A 17705-nucleotide genomic window follows, 5' to 3' on the forward strand; every position below is an offset into this window, starting at 1 on the left:
AAAGAGCAACTAGAAAAATACCACCACAGAAGTGGCTAAACCAATGCAATCAGCATGAGTTTAAATAAAACATAGTGCATTTTATAACGCCCAGGGGCCGGTTGTATCACGCCCATTTAGCTTAAACGGTGGATAAGCTCAAAATAGAATGCAAGACTATCGTTTTATTCAACAAGCAAACTAAAGGTTTTAACTCATTAACTGAAACTTAATACAAAGATACTGTCTACAACTACATATTCAGTGCATAATATTCAAGTTAACTTATTCAAAAGAGACGTAAGAATGTTATTTAATTTTGACTGCCGTCTGGAGAGATTTATCAGCGTTCTTGCTTCTATACTTGTGGAAGGGCGCGAAACGCAACTGTTAATATGCATATTAACCAAATTAAAAACAAAAAATAAAAATAATGAAGGTACTAAAAAGTTGTGCGAAAATGGTCATATCCGAATGAAAAATTAATTGTGACCGTATTTCTTTGGCATCTTTGTTTTTAATGAATATGGAACAATTTCAGTAAGATGAAGTTGTCAGATTGGATCAACATATTCTGCTAAATAGCTAAAATTTTTAATTTCTAAAACCTTTTTTTCTTATAATTTTTGGTTTTAGAAGACAATTTCTTTCTCAAATCAGCCTGGTGTGCAACTGGATTTTAGGATGGTGGATGCAAAAATGAGACATGAAAGTTTGATAATAACATTAAATAGTTTATTAACCTTATTTTAAAAATTAAAAATCTATTAAAATACACTCCAAAATGTACATCTATCATTATGAAGTAAAAATGCTAGAGTATATGTGCGAATTATGTTAGGTTGTAATTGACACCCATTAAAATACCTTCATAATACAGCCATACAGGAATCCTGTGTGTGCATGGTAAAATTGAATAAAATCGGTAATGATATATTATTATGTGCTTGTCAAAGGCCACAATGACTTAAGTTTGGTATTTTGAGAAGTGTTTATTGTATTTTCCACGATTTCTTTGATGTCTAAGTGAAGATCATCAATTGTTTTTGAGGCATTTAGAACCTAAAATAATATGTTTGGCATAAATACTTGGTGTTGAACATAATTCAATTGTAGGAAATCTATTCAAACTATATTAGGTATAATTCATTTATACTGGTCTATATCTTTGGAGTAGAGAAGGGTTGAGAAAAAATGTAGAGAATAAAAGCCTTTAAATTTTTCCTTGTATGATTGTGTGGTTGAAAAATGTTTCATGGTGGAACATACTGTGAACAAATTAACAAACACAAAAACTCATTTGCAGTATGGGCTATGGCTAAGCTGGCCAAGCTTCCTTCTATGTTTGTGCTTGTGAGACAGATGGGGACAGAGGGCTACAAGCTACAGATAGGGCAGTGCTTCCACTAGGTCTATTCACTGAACTTGCCTTCCAATTTTCTTCCTTCAGAACAGAATAAATATTAGAAACTCTTCTTTGAAATTCCAATTTCTCGTATCTCTCCCCACCATATTGTCCACGTTTTGCAGCTTCCTCAAGAGGCATGTCCAAATACAGGACAATATCAGGAGCAATCAAACCACTGTCTGGAAGTTTGCACCAACGGAGATCAAAATTCTATATAAACAATTTTAAAAAAGACATTATTTATTGCATTTTAGTTCACTGTAGTCATCAGTAAATGTAACTTACATGTTTTGCTGCAGTAAAAGCAACTCCTGAATATGCATATCTGTCTATAACAAGTGTGGTTCCTTCTTCTAGCAATCTCTTCATCTTTGACCTTCAGATGGCATTATATAACCAAGGAACATACATTAAACATATTTTAACCCAAGAACTGTATTATGCTGCAAAAGTATTATTACCTCAAAGCGATGCCAAGCTGAAATTTCAGCCTGGTTTGTAATGTAATAAATTTCATCTTTATATGCATGCAATCATGCTGAATTAAGTCAAGTAAATGAACATCGAAATATCTATAATACAAGCCATATCAACCTGGGCTAAAATGTGTCATTGTTGAAAATTTCTGGGCCAGTCAACTGGGGTAAAACATCTTGATGTCATTAGTATGTCTGTAGCAATTCCAGCTATGTCCTATTTCAACTCCCTATGAAACCATGTTTATTTGCAAAAAACAACCTTACTTCATTTCCCATCTGTTGGCTGAGAACATCAAATGAATAGCATGATCATCAAGCTCAGATCTTCCTTGGAGATAGGAATCAATTGTCTTTCCAATTGCTGTAGATCTGTCTGTGATTAATATATAATTTAAATACTACTTCATGAAATAGTTTCTGTAATTTGTGAGAGTACTGGACCTACGACCCTGACTCGATCCTGACTGTTGTATTTTTCATGTCTTTGATGACTCTGGGAAATTTTTAATTATCCCATTCGAGTTCAATTTGTTTGGTTGCAACATTTGACCGAACATCCAATAAATAAATAACAAATAGAACCTCTCTAGTCTCTACAAATTATCCAGAATGCATATTGTAAATTTTATGAAAATTTTACATAATATGACACTAACCAGGGAATCTGAACAGTTCTACCTTCCTTCCCGCTGATCGTAAATATTCGACGAGTTTCAAACATTGAGTTGACTTTCCACAACGATCACAACCTTCGAACACAATCATTGCACCTCTTGCGACGGCCATCTTGATAATCGAGCCCAGATCACACTGGTAAAGATGACAGATATAGCCGACTTTCCCGCCAAAAATGGTTATTACCAGCCAGTGTGATCCAGTGGTGTGATCACAGTTAATGAATTATGAATATACATGGTTGGCCGTTCGGAGATCACATAAAAGACAAAACTACAATACAACTCATTAACTATGTTGCGGTAGATTTATGAAAACGATTGTTCCTTTCTCATCACCTGTCTATTGAAGGAACCATTTTTTGCATAAACCTGGACAATAAGTCAATAAGGGGCCATTCATAAAATACGTGACGCTATAGGGGGTGGGGGGGTGTTCGCTATAGTGTCACATGATAACACATAGGGGTGGGGGGGTGTTTACTGCAGCGTCACGTGACGTAACAAATATCTGTAGACTCTCGACAATACATGGATATGCTTTAAAATTAAATTGACTACCACATGAAGTATTCCATTGGCAGGGGCCTATTGCCCCCCTATATACTAAGTTTTGAGTAGCTACATCTAATATATCACTAAATATATATATTTTTTTTCGCACCGTTGAGGTTGACTTCTCTTTTCTATTTCGCTACTTAAATAAATTTGGGGGGGGGGGTATTTGGCCAGGAGTCACGTAATTTTTATGGGGTATTTTGGAAAACGTCACACAGTGTCACATAGGGGTGAGGGGGTCTTAAAAAATGGCCAAAATAGCGTCACGTATTTTATGAATGGCCCCTAACATAGTTGATGAGTTGTATTCTGCTTACTGTGGTGTGACCAGGCGCCATAGATCTTTTCCCGGGTTTCGGAACAGGGGAGATAGTGGGGTTATAGCCCCACCCAGAGGTAAATGTTGGGGGAAGGGCTAATCCTAACAAAAATGCCTGAAAAAGTTGTTAATCAAGCAAGAAAAAAATTTTGAACTAGTGATTGAAAAAAGGAAGGCCTAAAAAATTCACACTGAAAACAAAATGATAAGAAAAGAGATTTTCGAACAGAAAACAAAATGGTAAAATCAAAAAACTTCGAACAGTCAGAAAGATCTAGGTCTTTGCATAACTGACAACCTTAAGATGATGGGATTATTTGCATAACTATCGACCTTGAGATGATGGGATTCTTGGGATATGTCTGATTGTCAAGCGAATACAGGCGCGTCGGAACGGCTGCAAGCCCACTCTACACACACCGTGATTTACACACCCTGGATTTTTACACTGTTAGTTTGTGTCACTGAAATCCACGAATATGCGATAAGGGGGTGCCGGGAGAGGAATGTGGTCTTTAACCAATCGGTCCGCGAGGCGCTTTACCTCAGCCTTGTCCTAATAGACTCCACAGACAGTCGAAAACATCTTGAATATCTTACAGGAAGAGAATAAAGACCATTGGAATCTTCCCTCTATGCATAGTTTATGTTAAACTGTGTTGAAAATAAATCGGACAAAAACATTGGCATGAACATTGGACTGGAATTCAAAGCAGGCTTTTGTGGAACCGTACATTCTCCAGCTAAACCAAGGAATGCTTTCCACTGTCACGTTTTTTTACACGCATGCAAGTAAAAGTTTAAAATATCCGATTGAATAGATGCATAGGTTGGATTCTATTGAAGATTTGTTATGTTTTTCAGTCTGCAATAAATTTAATTTTTATCATAACTTAGAAGGTTTTGTTTCAACTTTTTACGTGCTACTGCGTGTAAAAGCGTACGTGCAAAAACGCGACGGTGGAAAACAACCCTAATTGAAGTGAACACTATATTCAAATAACAAAACACCCAGTAAGACAACATAATTAAAGTTCAGGGACAGGGAGAATATAAGAAATCTATTGCGTATAGAAGCAACAATACAAGCGTTTCTCAAACGCAATAGTCTATAGAGGCTAGATCCGTAACAATCGGAGAAAATAATTTTAACACTATTAGTGTTAGAATCGCTATAATTGATATTCTGAAACAGAATTGGAAACATCTAGTCTGTTTTAAACGTATATGGACATATTATTTAATAGGATAAACAAACAATTTGCCATGGAAACTACATTTAAATATTTTCTTATTGAGCAGGTGCTGTGGAAATTAAATTTCGGATATATTCTTGACACTGACACTGAGAAAAAATCTTGAGTTGAGGAACCTTTGCTGCGCGAAATGAAATATTAAGGAATGAAGATACACATTATATGAAAAGCATAATATCATTATTAAATGTGTGCTCTTCTTATATTTGTTCGAAACAGGTGATAATTTCAATATAAAATACAACACAACACTGCGTGTTCTTTGCACTGCTGTGTCAGGTGACTGCTGATTATGCATGATTAGCTGGAAGTAGCTTGAAAGGTTGTGGAGTGTATTGGGAAATATCATGAAGATATCAATCAATCTTTTTTACGTCTTAAATGGGTTGTACTGCATCAGTAAAGAAAAGTGATTCCAGTAGACAAAGTAATATTAAAGGTATCATTCGGTTTTATTCATATATCATATTCCTTTTAAACAAAATATAAATCAGATTTTATAAACTTTCTCCAATAATAAGGAATATATGTAAAACTCTTTCAGCTTTGAAAGCGGCAATTTTGATACAGACGTGGTTCCGTCGACATCAAGCAAGATTGGAGGCTCGCAGAAGATGCTCATGGAAAATTTTTCAAGCTTTAGAGTACTCAGGAGAAACGGATCATGTGAAGGTTTGATTAATAACAAACACTGTATACATAGGCGCTAAATTAATACACGATAAATATACGTTTAAATGCATGTGCGAAACGAAAACACATGTACGATAGCATCATATAAATTTATTTTTATGCACGCACAATATTAAGAAATATTTTTTCATACTATAGGTATATATCATAGGTTCTGACTTTATTTAGGTGTAAAGAATTATATTTTATTGTATTACGCCAATAATCTGAACTCAAGCAATATATGTTCGCGTTGTTAGTTAATTGCATGCAACATCTCATCAACTGTAAGCGCGTTCTATTAATTGTAAGTTCGGTGTAAGAGTTCTCAGTTCAGTATCGTACGTTGCACATCATACAAATGATGTAAAAAATCCTCATTCTTAGTATCAACAGCTAATGTTTATATTTTAAAAACAATTATTGTAATGTGGGTTACATGAAACTAAAATAAGAGTTGAATAACAATACTCAATAGCCGGGTAGAAAGCAGCACGGCAGCGTCTTCATGCAATAAGGCAATATTATAAAATCTAGTAACCGCCTAAAGATGCAAAAGAGATTCATCGGACGTTTCAATCTAAGCCTAAAGGTGATATAAAACTAGTTCGACTACCACTCTTGCAGACATTATTCATACACTGTTCACTAGACTGTTCAACCCATGCAAGGCTACTAGATTTTCGTATAGCAATAAAGTTTCAGTATACAATGTATTTTTTTTCACGAAATTAACTGAAACGTTAGAAATTTCTAGTAACTTTAGTATAGCTGATTAAACTAGTAATTCATTATTCATCATCACCGTCATCAAGAAAGATGTTTTAATTAAAGAAATAAAATTGAATTACGACAAAAAATATTATGATAAAACACAGGGGTAAACGTTAGTAACCTTTTAGTGAAGCTAGGTTATCGGCCAATCAGAACACCTCTCAAAAATGATAGCTACAGTGGTATAATTTAACAAAAGGGGTTTCACTGACTGTGCATATAGAAATCTAGAAGCCTTCGAAACCACCAAAACTGGGTGTAGTAGATATAAGCGATTATAAAGGGATAAAAATAGGAAAGATATATGTAAAATGGACATGTCTCAACATTATACAAGCTCTATATATTTTTGAATTTGCATCTGCATCTATAAAACCTAACTATAAATAATAAATGAAAAGATACAAAGCGGGAGTGTTTGATTCCATTGCTAAAGCCTAATTTTCTGTTTTCATCACTCGCAGACAGTCGGCGATCTCTTTTCTACCTCATTGGTCCACGACAATGAATCGCAGAGCATCGCCGACTGCCTGCGAGTGATGAAAACCAGGCTTAAACTTCAATTATGGTAATTTTTTGGAGCCAAAGTATATGTTTGCATTTGTTCTTTGGGCTTTGTCAGTGGATTGACAACTATCGATAGTAAATAAGCGAGTGTATGCTTTTATAAAGCAATTTAATATTCATAGTATATACATATCATATGTGTATATATATATCATCAATTGCAACTATATATGTATATTTAATACTTTATTTATAGCTCTGCAAATTTTTTAATGAAATTTTATCAAAACAGGCCGCTTCTAATTCACCAGGTATGTCATGTTTTAATTGTAAACTATTGGAGTTGACTTGTATACGGTTGTTATTATTATATAAAAGACTGAATTAGTTATGCCTATGAACTTATTATTTATGCCTATTTACGAACTATGAGTAACAGTTACTGTATTTCTGTTCAATATATAGCTCAGGATATCACAGATGAAGAACGGCTACTGCATATTTATGCCGATCCAGAGGAAATAGAAATAGATGAGAGTTATTCTGGGCTTGAGATAAATTTCCCACTGGATTTGGACAGTGTACTTAACCTCATTTGTTACTTTCAGGAGGGGAAGGTATAGCTACTATATACTTATATATATAGTCATCAGTAGAGCTGACAAATACGAATGTCAAGGGGCCGGTTGTATAAAAGTCTTTAACTACATTTTGCATATAGTTAAATCCTAGTTAACTGCTAAGAAATACACAACTCTGGTTGGCCAATTCTGTCCTTAACAACAGCTAAAAGTTAACTATAGTCTTTTATACAACTAAGTGACCCCATGCAGATATTTCTAAGCGGTGTATTTATGCCGGAGTTGTCAAATTAAAGTTTTTCTTTTTAGGTTCTCCATGTGAAATATGCGTTACTAATTTTGCACGAAGTGAGAAATAAACTTCGAAATTTTCCAAATATTAGAAGGACAACAACTTCGATCGCTAAACAAATGACCATTTGTGGTAAGAATTACAATAATATTGAATCCGACCAAAAGCAAATCCTTGCCTTTGGTGTTAATATAATGTTATATATAATGTTATATATTGATGATATTTTTTGCAGGCGATCTTCATGGCAGCTATGATGATCTAATGATCATTTTTGAAAAGGTATAAAAATGATTTAAAAATAGCGCGGTAATTATAATCAAGGAGTTTTTATATAATTTAGTGGGATAGAGTGCATGTGAGCATTTGATCCTACATGAATACAATCTTTATCAATTCACATGAATACAATCTTTCGATGACCATTCCTCCTTTCAATTGGATCTCTAATGTTTTACTATATATTAATTGACGTTGTGGCAATTTTGCTGTAAAGTTGCAGAATGTATATAGCGTCCATTAAAAGTTAAAACACTTTCTGTTGTTGAACTTTGTCATGCAAAGGTATTGCCCAAAGTTCGTATAGTTCGACTTATACATGCAAATTATTTCAACAACATGTAATTAATCTATTTTAACCTTAGAACAGTGCTCCTTCATGTGACAATCCCTACATATTCAATGGAGACCTGGTTGACCGTGGTCCATCCTCTATTGAAGTTCTTCTTGTTATTTTTGCGTTTTTTCTTCTCTACCCTAATCATGTATTTATAAACAGAGGCAATCATGAGGATCACGTGATGAACTCAAGGTTATTACTTTTATGTTGTGTCGTTTTCTTTATTATATTCATTTTTTAATTCATGCTACATGTATTTATTTTCTTTAATTATAGTTCATCCTTTTTTCTGATGTATAGAGCCTATAGCAATTAATAATGTTGATTTTTCTAAATAGTTCTGAACGGCTTTCTAAAGCCAGAATTTGAGTGCACGTGCATGTATATGACAAGGATCACAATTAAATTACAGTACATTGTCATTGCTCATTCATTATATCTATTAAACTAAATTACTGTTCTTTCATTCAGGTATGGGTTCTCTAAGGAAGTGATCAAAAAGTACAAAGTAAAAGAATTTTGCAACAATAAATATTTAGATAAATGATTCAGTGCATTAACGAAGTTTTTGATTTGCCTAGGATCATGCGTGTAAAATAATCAGGGTGATAGAAGATGTATTTTCATGGCTGACAATAGCGACTGTGGTTGATAATGAAATTCTTGTTGTTCACGGTGGAGTCTCAGATGTTACTGATCTTAATTATGTGGATAACATTAACAGACATAAGGTAAAAATGGACATGCAGTACGTACAGATGACAAATTATTGGGATTACGTACATGCCGTATGGGATTATCAATTTTGTTCTCCTCATACATCACTGAACGCATATTTCTTTCCCACCAGTACACGTCTGTATTGAAACCTGATTTCCTAGAAACCAATCCTGGCAACATTGATTACGACGAGTGGAGACAAGTATGTTTGAAAACAGACTTCAATAATATTCATCAGGGAGAGTTATTGCGCAACACACATGCATGTGCAGCTAAAATATCTCCAAATGTTCTAGGTGCTGGATCTGTTATGGAGTGATCCCTTATCAAAACCTGGTTGTACTGTAAACTCGTATCGTGGTGGCGGGTGCTATTTTGGCCCAGATGTAACAAAGAAAATACTTGAACGACATGGTCTGAAGCTAATTGTAAGGTCACATGAATGCTGTCTTGAAGGACACGAGTCGATACATGGTGGCAAGGTGAGGGAAATATTCGAAGTTTACTTATTGTAATTGAAAGTGTATATTATCCAAGTCTATATTATCGTCTTTCTCAAACGTCTCTTCCCATTACACGCACTAAATCTAGTCAACACTTTGTCCTCTAATAAACGTTCCTATCAGAGATCCTTATATAGAATTGCCCCTCGTATAACCGAAACGGAAAAAAAAGTTGATAAAATTACTTTGATATTCTTGCTTCATAGGTGGTCACTGTATTCTCCGCCTCAAACTACTATGAGAAGGACAGCAACAAAGGAGCATACATGAAAATTTTACCAAATCTTAAACCGTATTTTGTCGAGTACACTGGAATGCAGTATATGAAAAAAATTAACTTTGTTCAGAGGTTAGTATGATAATTTAATTGGAAAATCTAAGATTCACGAAATCCAGAGATGAACAATCATTTAAGGGAGCAAGGGACCTGATCTGCCATATTTAAAACATATTTCATAAAACATCATTTTTTTAGAATTAGCAGGGTTGAAGAATCTGCACTTCGAGAGTTGAGAAAATTGATATTTTCGTATAAAGAATCGCTTCTTAAAGGATTTAAAAAGTACGACACTGAGCTAACAGGTAAACATAAAAGCTACTGTCTGCAGGCAACTGGCCAGTCGGATTGAGCGGAGAATGAAACTATTGATTACAATCTCAACAACATCATTTGAAAATCTGATCCATTCGTTTGTCTCGCTTTCAGAGCTAAAAATGTTTAGATAAATCATAATCTTTGAATTTCTGCATATAAATAGTCTGCCCTTTCCATCCTTTCGCCATGGCCCATAATTCACTAAAATCTGTGTCTCTAGGATATATCACTATCCTAGAATGGACGAATGTGATGGAAGAGGTATTACAAATACAACTACCTTGGAACATGATACGTAAACAGATCTCAGTTGGACTGAAAGATGGAAAAGTTGAATATGAAACATGCGTTGATCGTTATCAGATTCAGGCCATGTTTTCCAAGGTAAATTACGCTTGATTGTGAGTCATGCAATGTAAAGATGTTGCTTGAGACAGAGCGGTTATACGATATAACAGACCTGCTTACAAACATTGTGTTTACCTGCCGGTTATTTTAACAAAAATCGTTGGCAGCTTCCCCACACGCCCCGATAACAAGAAATATAGTCATATAGATACATCTTTTATAAACTTTTAACAATTTTACATACAGACAGGAAACTTCATTGAAGCCTTGTATCGACATAGAAATACATTTGAAACGATATTCAGAATCATGGACAAGAACAATTCAGGTATGAAATAGGTTGTTCCCTAAATATTTTTAACACTCTCGAACTCACTGCATGGTAATTTAAATCGCTCCAAAATTTCCTACAACATTGGTCTCTCCTATCAACAGTTTTTTATAACATTACTTATCCTAGCTATCAACAGTTTTATACATCTTTTGTCCCTGTTATCACTAGTTCTATACAACTTCCCCCCAGTTATCATTAAATTTATACATATAAATTTGTTGTTGACAATAGTTTTTGTTTTGCTATTTTTATGAAGGGATGGTCTCACTAGACGAATTTCAAAAATGTTGTCGTATTCTATGTGATCATACAAAATGCATGTCAGAGAACGATATACAAGACTTAGCAAGAACTTTGGATGTAAATCAAGATGGTTATATAGACTTTAATGAATTCCTAGAGGCATTTCGTTTGAGTGAGAACACGTCCATAAAAAGTTAGGCCTATAAGCTTTGGTAAAGGAATAGTGTAGAAGGATACCAAGTATCGTTGGCAACTATGTATTATAGAATACGTGAACAACAGAGACGACAATGTCAAAGAAAAAACCCCCGAATATTGTAATTATATAGTGTTTTGTACAAAAAATCAGCCTAGTCATATAGCAGCCAATAATCAGCCTAGTCAGCCTTTATGAATAACTTTTGTGACTGATCAGTTGTTTGAATAATCCAGCTTATCCGACGTAATCAGAGCTGTAGCTAGAAGCTTAATTGGGGGGGGGGAGGTGTATATTCAAAAATCATCTTATTATGCCCGACTGATTTCTTTTGCACGCTATTGTTCCTACGGTAGATAAACATGAATATACACCCCCCCCCAAGTGGTCTAGCTACGGCCCTGCCGACGTTTAGGCTAAACGCCTTTCGAACAACCGGCCCATGAATTATTTACTTAAGCTTAAAAGTAACAATATTTCGTACTCGGTTTGTTCCCATTTAATGGAAATATATAATGTCATCATTAAAGTCTTGATAAGAACAACACTTTAAATGCAAATACTGCATGAAAGAAAGTCTAATCACCAGTCCCTCCCTAGTGCGCATTGATAAAGCGTATTCTTGACTAATCATATCCCCAAACTCGTATCCTGGGTACCCTGGGTAGGAGGTTGTCTTATCTCCACATAATAATCAGTGTCATATTCGACTCATCCGAAAATGGATGAGCATTGCCCGGCAACTCACATTCAGTGTTCATATTCCTTCAACCTGGTGTGTTTCAATTCTTGATCAATTCTCCTCAGTCTATGGACACTTTATCATGATCCCCTTCGGTTAAAACAGAGTAGTAAAACAACAGCCAAGACCACAGAATTCCGACAGAGCAGTAAACAGACGTGAGTAGTAATGGCAGAAATGGCAACGTTAAATCAAATCCTAACGCGCTATGAATAAGTAAGTTATAAATTTCCAGAGGAATTAGTCCAAATAGATAAATGTTCTCGTACCAACGAAGAACATGCTGATTTGGTTTATTTCCTGATGAACTGCATAAGGAAAGAAGAATAAGTGAATAAACTATTAAATTTAATAAATGGGGGAACATAGACATTGTAATGGACTTTTATACGATTCTTATACAGGCGATTAAATTGTATCGATGTTAACTACGATAGGATAAAATTGAATGGTATATTTGTGATGTAATAGTTATTATTACTTACCAGAACACTTTTGTAACAGCCCAAAACGTAAGTGAAGTGTACAATAACATCAGAATGACTTTAATTGGTGTTTCTAGATAATAAAAGTAACGGTTTCAAATCGTTTCAAGATGAATAAAAACGCAATTTCTAAACAGAATTTTAAAACACCAGAACTAGATACAACTAATCCACAGCTCTAAACATTTTCTTGGCTACAATGACACGGTGCCAAGCTTGGAATCATGGCAATCAGCGGTAAACTTCTTTACATTGTTTGACATTTGTCTTTACCTGGTCGTTGAAACAATAAAGGAAATAAAGAAAGATTTCCCGCTGTCGATACAATAACAAAAATCCGAGCATATATACGACTCTCTAGCGATAAAAGACTAAAAACAGATAAAATACTGCTTTAAATATTGTGATTTCCACGTGAATAAGGACGGTTGTTTCATATCGAAAGTATATAAAAGATTTGTAATAGTCGACAACCATGCTAATAAAAAACTGTCGTAATAAATTACTAATAATCTTGCTTTCACAACCCTGATGGGCTCGTAGAGCTCACGTTTAGTTGCAATAAAACTTCACAAAAAAACAACAACTCTACCTTAATGGAATTGTGATTAAAAGAACAGCTTTTTCGTGAACGTGCCAACCGAATATAAATGAGCAATAAGCACATAATACAATCGCTTTCAAAAACCTTTCGGAATTACAACGCTTTATCCATAGGTTTATCAAACATGGCTAAAAATTATACAAAAATACGTTGTTAGATTTTTAACAACGTTTTATTTACCAACCAAGAGACTGTGAACGCGAGGAACGACGTCAGAAAGACAGCATATATAGTTTTATTTAAAGATTTCGCTAAAACATAAATGCTACATAATTTAGTCAACTTTGACGTTTCGTATATACTGACACTTCTTAATCATACCCGCGTTGCATTCACCTACCATCATTGCGAGTAATGTCAATACTAATGTGACTAGTGGTGATACTGAGGGAAGAACTGCGTGTTGACTATGACGAACAAGACCTCCAGTCATCGAAGCTGACCGCAACTCAAGTAAGTTCTCCAAACCTAGTTTACTGCCTAGATATAAAAGAAATCATTTTCAGTTCCTGAATAAACTTTTATAATTAGAATAGCTTTCACATAAATATAATGATATGAGACAGAACAGGAAAGGGAGGTGAAAATATTAAATATAAGGAAATCTCAACAAAATGACAACATTGAATGGTATAAGTTGCACCGGCACTTAATATTTCTCCAAGTGCTTTTCTCTCATGTTTTGGGCAATGCCTATTCTCTGGCCTTTTCTTTACCCGATGGAGAAACTATACCTGTTACCCTATTTACCTATTGTCGCCAGGATCTTATCAACAACATTATATAACGCCCAAAAGTTTGGCGCCCAATACGCGTGGCATAAGCCGCGCTTGAATGGAAATAAACGTTGCAGAACCTGCTGCAATTGTCCCTGGAAATATATCAGAAAAACGAAGAAATTAATATACATTAATATATGACGTAAAATAGGATAGATCAAAAAGACCTTTGCAGGGATCAGTAATACTCTCCTACATTGTCGTTTTATCCCGGGTACAAGGCTGAACTATAAACATTTATATCAAATTGTCAGGTTGAAATATATTTACCAATGCTATAAAAGGACCGAACGAAACAGAGAACACGGATATCACAAGAAATCCAAGTTTCATCAACTGAAAAGGTAGCAGATTCCTAATATTAACACCCAACCAATAACTCGTCATAGAACCTAAATAAATAAATAAAATATTTATTTATTCATATACTTTTTATATATTTCAATTAACGTCCAAAACGAAACATGGTTTAGTAAGGTAGAAGTTTCCTTTATTCTGGTATTAATAATTTAAAGCGCTGCCGCTGTTTTGCCTTCAACATACTGCGAGCATACCACTAAAAGTCTAAAACCAAGCAAAGAATAATAAATTTTCTTACCCTGTGGATGCTTAAAACAATAACGTTTTAACAAATAAACAAAATATGCAGGAGCAATGTACAGATATATGTGCTTGAAGTTGACAAGAACAGAATACCAAAATGCTGACCAAAGAAATTCATTCTAAACAAAAGTCAATGTTTCTCAATATTACATGTGAGCAAAGTACAATTGCAGAAGCTTTGAAAGATAATTTAACCATTTTCAGGGGAAATTGTTCTTTTAAAAAAACAGAATTGAGCTAAACATTAGGTTCTAAAATCTTAACTTTTCTTTTCATATTATTTAGAAATTTTAGTTATTTCACTTTGGCAAAAATGTATGTTAAAACCTAATCAATTTACTGTTACGATGATTGTTCTTCCATCCACCTGTTGGAAAAACTCTACAGAAAGACATACCAGAGTTAACACTTACCTCAAACATTCTGGTAATAGAGAGGATAAGAATTCCAAAGAGAAAACCATTATATTGAAAGTGAATATCTGAGGAGTGTTAATGAAACAAAGCACAAACATGTCAAGATAAGAGTTGTCAGACCTGGGTTATGTAAATGCTTCTACAATGTATAAAAAAGAAAATTGACTGGAATCTGTGATCTATTCTGTTATAATTGATGACAAAATCTTCCTAGAATTTCTTTAGACTCAATGAAATGGAACTCTTTATATATACTTTCTTCCCCCTGTGTTGTTCATATTCCGTATTGTACAAAAACTACTGACTAGTTAACTAACTACTAACTAGTTAACTAACTACTAACTAGTTAACTAAGTAATGACTAGTTAACTAACTACTGACTAGTTAATTCAGAATAACTTAAAAGATACGATCTACTATGATGAGACCAAAATTTAAAATAAAAAGAATGCAGACAAACTGTGGCTTATATGAATTCCCCAACTTTGATGCAGACTTGTTTTTATAGCAATAGTATCTAGAACAGAAAAAATACAGCTAGAGATATAGTTAATGAAATTTTAATTAAAAATTGACTCCTAAGTAAAGTAATGGTTAGAGCATGATCACACATGCTCTATGGGATATAGAGTCCCGAGAATTAGATCGATAAAAAGTCTTTCGCCCCAAGTGTCCTTTTATCTAATTCAAGGGACTCTATATCCCATAGAGCACACATGATCATGCTCTAACCATCTTAGAGAATAGCTACCTCTATATAGAATTGTTAATGAATTCAATACTGTAAAGGAAATTTCTAGCTGTGATGGGAAGGGAATCAAGTTACACCTGAACATATTTTACACTTACTGATAGCCTGCATAAAGTAGCACCAAGTCTGCTGCAATGACACTCAGTCGTTGAAAAATAACAGTTTCCACACTAGCATATCCCAAATTTTCAACTTTGGTCATGTTTGAATCCACCAAAGATGCAAATTGAGAAAGCAGGAATTCCAACCAGGCAAAAAATGGTGGGTAATCAAGAGTCCACTGTGATGTTTTCTAAGAATATATAGCAACATTCAAAATAAGGTAAAACTTTACATCTTTGTACACCTTCTCATGAAATGCTGTCAACAACTCCATACAATAGATATAGATCATATTAAAGTTGTGTATGGATGTCTGGTTTGGTGAATGAAGCATTACAATGTTGAAGAGGAATTCTAATCTGATAGCATCAGTTCAGGCTGTTCAGCTAATATTAAACAATGAAGGGCGCAGCTGTTTTTGCCCAAAAATTGCGCAAAGATCATATTTATTTAGTAGAATTGTGAACTAAAATGATGTTGGATATTGAAACAGTTACCAGTCATGACTGATGAGTCATATCACCTTGTCACCTACTTGATCAAGGTACCTTGATGTACATATAATTTAAGAAAACATGCTTATGAAATAGGCTGGATGGTCATGAAATAATATTTCCACTTGTCTTTTTTATACAGATATACGTTTGGGTAACTAATTCAAATGTTTTCTTGAAAGTCGTAACTATGCATTTTTACGACTTTTGTTTAATTTGTTAAAGATTCAACGAGCCTTGAATAAATGTTTTAACATTGACGTCCTGCCCCCTGCCCTCTGGGTGAACTATCAATCCTAATAAAGATATCTCGAGAAATATTCAAAAGTGAATAAAATTGAAAATAAGCATAAACTTGCCTCGTAGTACCATTTTGAAATTGGCAAGCTGTTAGTTATAGCAAGCCAGTTTCTATGCACTTGGAAGTCAGTTGAGCGACTACAAAGTGAAACAAAACTATCAGTATGAAACGACTGATGTGGTAATAAAGTTTTGGAATAATATAGATGATATGAGAGTGTATTTACTATGCTGGGATAAGTAGTAACTTCAGAAGAACTGAAAACGCAGCGACTTTACCAAAAAACCATTGATTTTCGTCCGCCATATTGCCTGATAATGGATTATCCCTTCAGTTCCTCTCAGTTCCCTCAGTGGGAACATAATTATCTCACTGGAACTTAGGATTATCTTTGTTTTCTCGCCAGAGGAAATCTCGGGGGCGAGATTGGTAGCTTAAGATGTGAGTTATGGGGGGGGGGAGTTTTTCTAAAAGAATATCAAAACACTAAAATTTCTCGCTAAAAACACTTAAAAAACGTTTAGACGTTTAAATCTTGACATTTCCAATCGTGTGCCTTATTAGTCGTTTTCTGTGCACATACTTGTTAGGGACCGCCTCCCGAGACCAGGAAAAGCTTAAATACGTTAAATTTATCTTCGCTCTCAGGGCTAGCCACTGTAGCTGATTCGTCTATGACGCTAGGCTTGTGGCGATGCATACTCTGTTTCTCACTGAGACGTAACGGTTAGGTGCACATACATCATGGTCTGGGGGCCGTAGTGCATCTCCCCCTTAGACGGCCGTTAAGATGTGAGTTATGGGGGGGAGTTCTTCCTATAGCAACTGTCCTTGCACCTTTCGTAGTTGTAACTATGTTGGTATATTGCAGCCGGTTGTATAACCAGGTTAGATTGTGGCATAGGCTGGATGATCTCTTTTGGGTGTTTTTACATTCTTTCCAAATTTTTTTTTTTTTTGCATGCTTTCCAAGTTTTTCTTTTACATGCAAAAAACACTGTTATTAAATATATATGGAACGGATATAAAAATTTATATCGACTGAAAACCACCTTAGTTTACCCCTGAATACTCTCCCCAGTCTCTGCATGGCTGAGTCTCTGAATCAAACAATAGTACAATACCAGAAATCATTCATAAACATCAAACATCTTCATCAACCTTACAGCAGTAAAACAGCGACAAAGACATTCAGACTGTCAACTCTGCGTTCTCGTTAGTGCCTTCAGCCCGAGAATTGTCGATCAAAAGTCTGGATAAATCCCCTGGCTTTCCCTGCGAGTTTTCAAATTCATACTTTCAAATAATCTGACATTGAAAACAACTCAAGATTTTCTACTAATTGTGAACTTAGTTTAAATATTCATTAAT

At 34.7% G+C, this 17705-nt stretch overlaps 3 protein-coding genes across 4 annotated transcripts; 1 reads left to right on the plus strand and 2 right to left on the minus strand.

Annotated features, from left to right (window-relative positions):
* Positions 1-224: 224 nt before the first annotated feature.
* Positions 225-2687, minus strand: LOC114528167 (thymidylate kinase-like). Its single transcript, XM_028549771.1, has 5 exons — positions 2523-2687; positions 2131-2239; positions 1673-1763; positions 1409-1597; positions 225-1041 (listed from the first exon to the last, which is right to left on the minus strand). The coding sequence occupies exons 1-5, from the start codon at positions 2650-2652 to the stop codon at positions 919-921; spliced, it is 642 nt and encodes a 213-aa protein (XP_028405572.1). The 5' UTR covers positions 2653-2687; the 3' UTR covers positions 225-918.
* A 2257-nt stretch (positions 2688-4944) lies between these two features.
* On the plus strand, positions 4945-11071 carry LOC114528164 (serine/threonine-protein phosphatase with EF-hands 2-like). Its single transcript, XM_028549768.1, has 16 exons — positions 4945-5112; positions 5218-5345; positions 6883-6937; positions 7092-7243; positions 7517-7631; positions 7735-7781; positions 8144-8310; positions 8590-8626; positions 8700-8849; positions 8969-9040; positions 9135-9320; positions 9548-9690; positions 9817-9923; positions 10157-10320; positions 10531-10612; positions 10875-11071. The coding sequence occupies exons 1-16, from the start codon at positions 5055-5057 to the stop codon at positions 11057-11059; spliced, it is 1848 nt and encodes a 615-aa protein (XP_028405569.1). The 5' UTR covers positions 4945-5054; the 3' UTR covers positions 11060-11071.
* Positions 11072-11639: 568 nt separating this feature from the next.
* On the minus strand, positions 11640-16667 carry LOC114528165 (probable dolichyl pyrophosphate Glc1Man9GlcNAc2 alpha-1,3-glucosyltransferase). 2 transcript variants are annotated; one of them, XM_028549770.1, is made up of 13 exons: positions 16613-16667; positions 16393-16471; positions 15536-15729; positions 15097-15203; positions 14684-14751; positions 14266-14389; positions 13938-14059; positions 13639-13759; positions 13229-13368; positions 12877-13016; positions 12558-12655; positions 12285-12357; positions 11640-12107 (listed from the first exon to the last, which is right to left on the minus strand). In XM_028549770.1, the coding sequence occupies exons 1-13, from the start codon at positions 16621-16623 to the stop codon at positions 11861-11863; spliced, it is 1524 nt and encodes a 507-aa protein (XP_028405571.1). In that variant the 5' UTR covers positions 16624-16667; the 3' UTR covers positions 11640-11860. The 2 variants fall into 2 exon arrangements, with proteins under 2 accessions (XP_028405571.1, XP_028405570.1); XM_028549769.1 differs by having other exon boundaries at positions 16561-16646.
* Between the last annotated feature and the right edge of the window lie 1038 nt (positions 16668-17705).

Source organism: Dendronephthya gigantea, unplaced genomic scaffold (assembly GCF_004324835.1).
Source record: "Dendronephthya gigantea isolate DGI-Jeju-01 unplaced genomic scaffold, DenGig_1.0 000048F, whole genome shotgun sequence".
Taxonomy (NCBI): Eukaryota; Metazoa; Cnidaria; class Anthozoa; order Malacalcyonacea; family Nephtheidae; genus Dendronephthya; species Dendronephthya gigantea.

What these genes read in the sequence shown, in the direction of transcription:
- LOC114528167 (XM_028549771.1), bottom strand. Translation starts at nt 2,652, where the DNA reads ATGGCCGTCGCAAGAGGTGCAATGATTGTGTTCGAAGGTTGTGATCGT. An exon ending in AGAACTGTTCAGATTCCCTG is followed by an intron (nt 2,240 to 2,522) that starts GTTAGTGTCATA and finishes TATTAATCACAG; the next exon opens with ACAGATCTACAGCAATTGGA. An exon ending in CTTTTACTGCAGCAAAACAT is followed by an intron (nt 1,598 to 1,672) that starts GTAAGTTACATT and finishes TTGTTTATATAG; the next exon opens with AATTTTGATCTCCGTTGGTG.
- LOC114528164 (XM_028549768.1), top strand. Translation starts at nt 5,055, where the DNA reads ATGGGTTGTACTGCATCAGTAAAGAAAAGTGATTCCAGTAGACAAAGT. An exon ending in TAATGATCATTTTTGAAAAG is followed by an intron (nt 7,782 to 8,143) that starts GTATAAAAATGA and finishes TTTTAACCTTAG; the next exon opens with AACAGTGCTCCTTCATGTGA. An exon ending in AGTCGATACATGGTGGCAAG is followed by an intron (nt 9,321 to 9,547) that starts GTGAGGGAAATA and finishes CTTGCTTCATAG; the next exon opens with GTGGTCACTGTATTCTCCGC.
- LOC114528165 (XM_028549769.1), bottom strand. Translation starts at nt 16,640, where the DNA reads ATGGCGGACGAAAATCAATGGTTTTTTGGTAAAGTCGCTGCGTTTTCA. An exon ending in CTACTTTATGCAGGCTATCA is followed by an intron (nt 15,204 to 15,535) that starts GTAAGTGTAAAA and finishes TTTCTGTTCTAG; the next exon opens with ATACTATTGCTATAAAAACA. An exon ending in TTGTTTTAAGCATCCACAGG is followed by an intron (nt 14,060 to 14,265) that starts GTAAGAAAATTT and finishes TTATTTATTTAG; the next exon opens with GTTCTATGACGAGTTATTGG.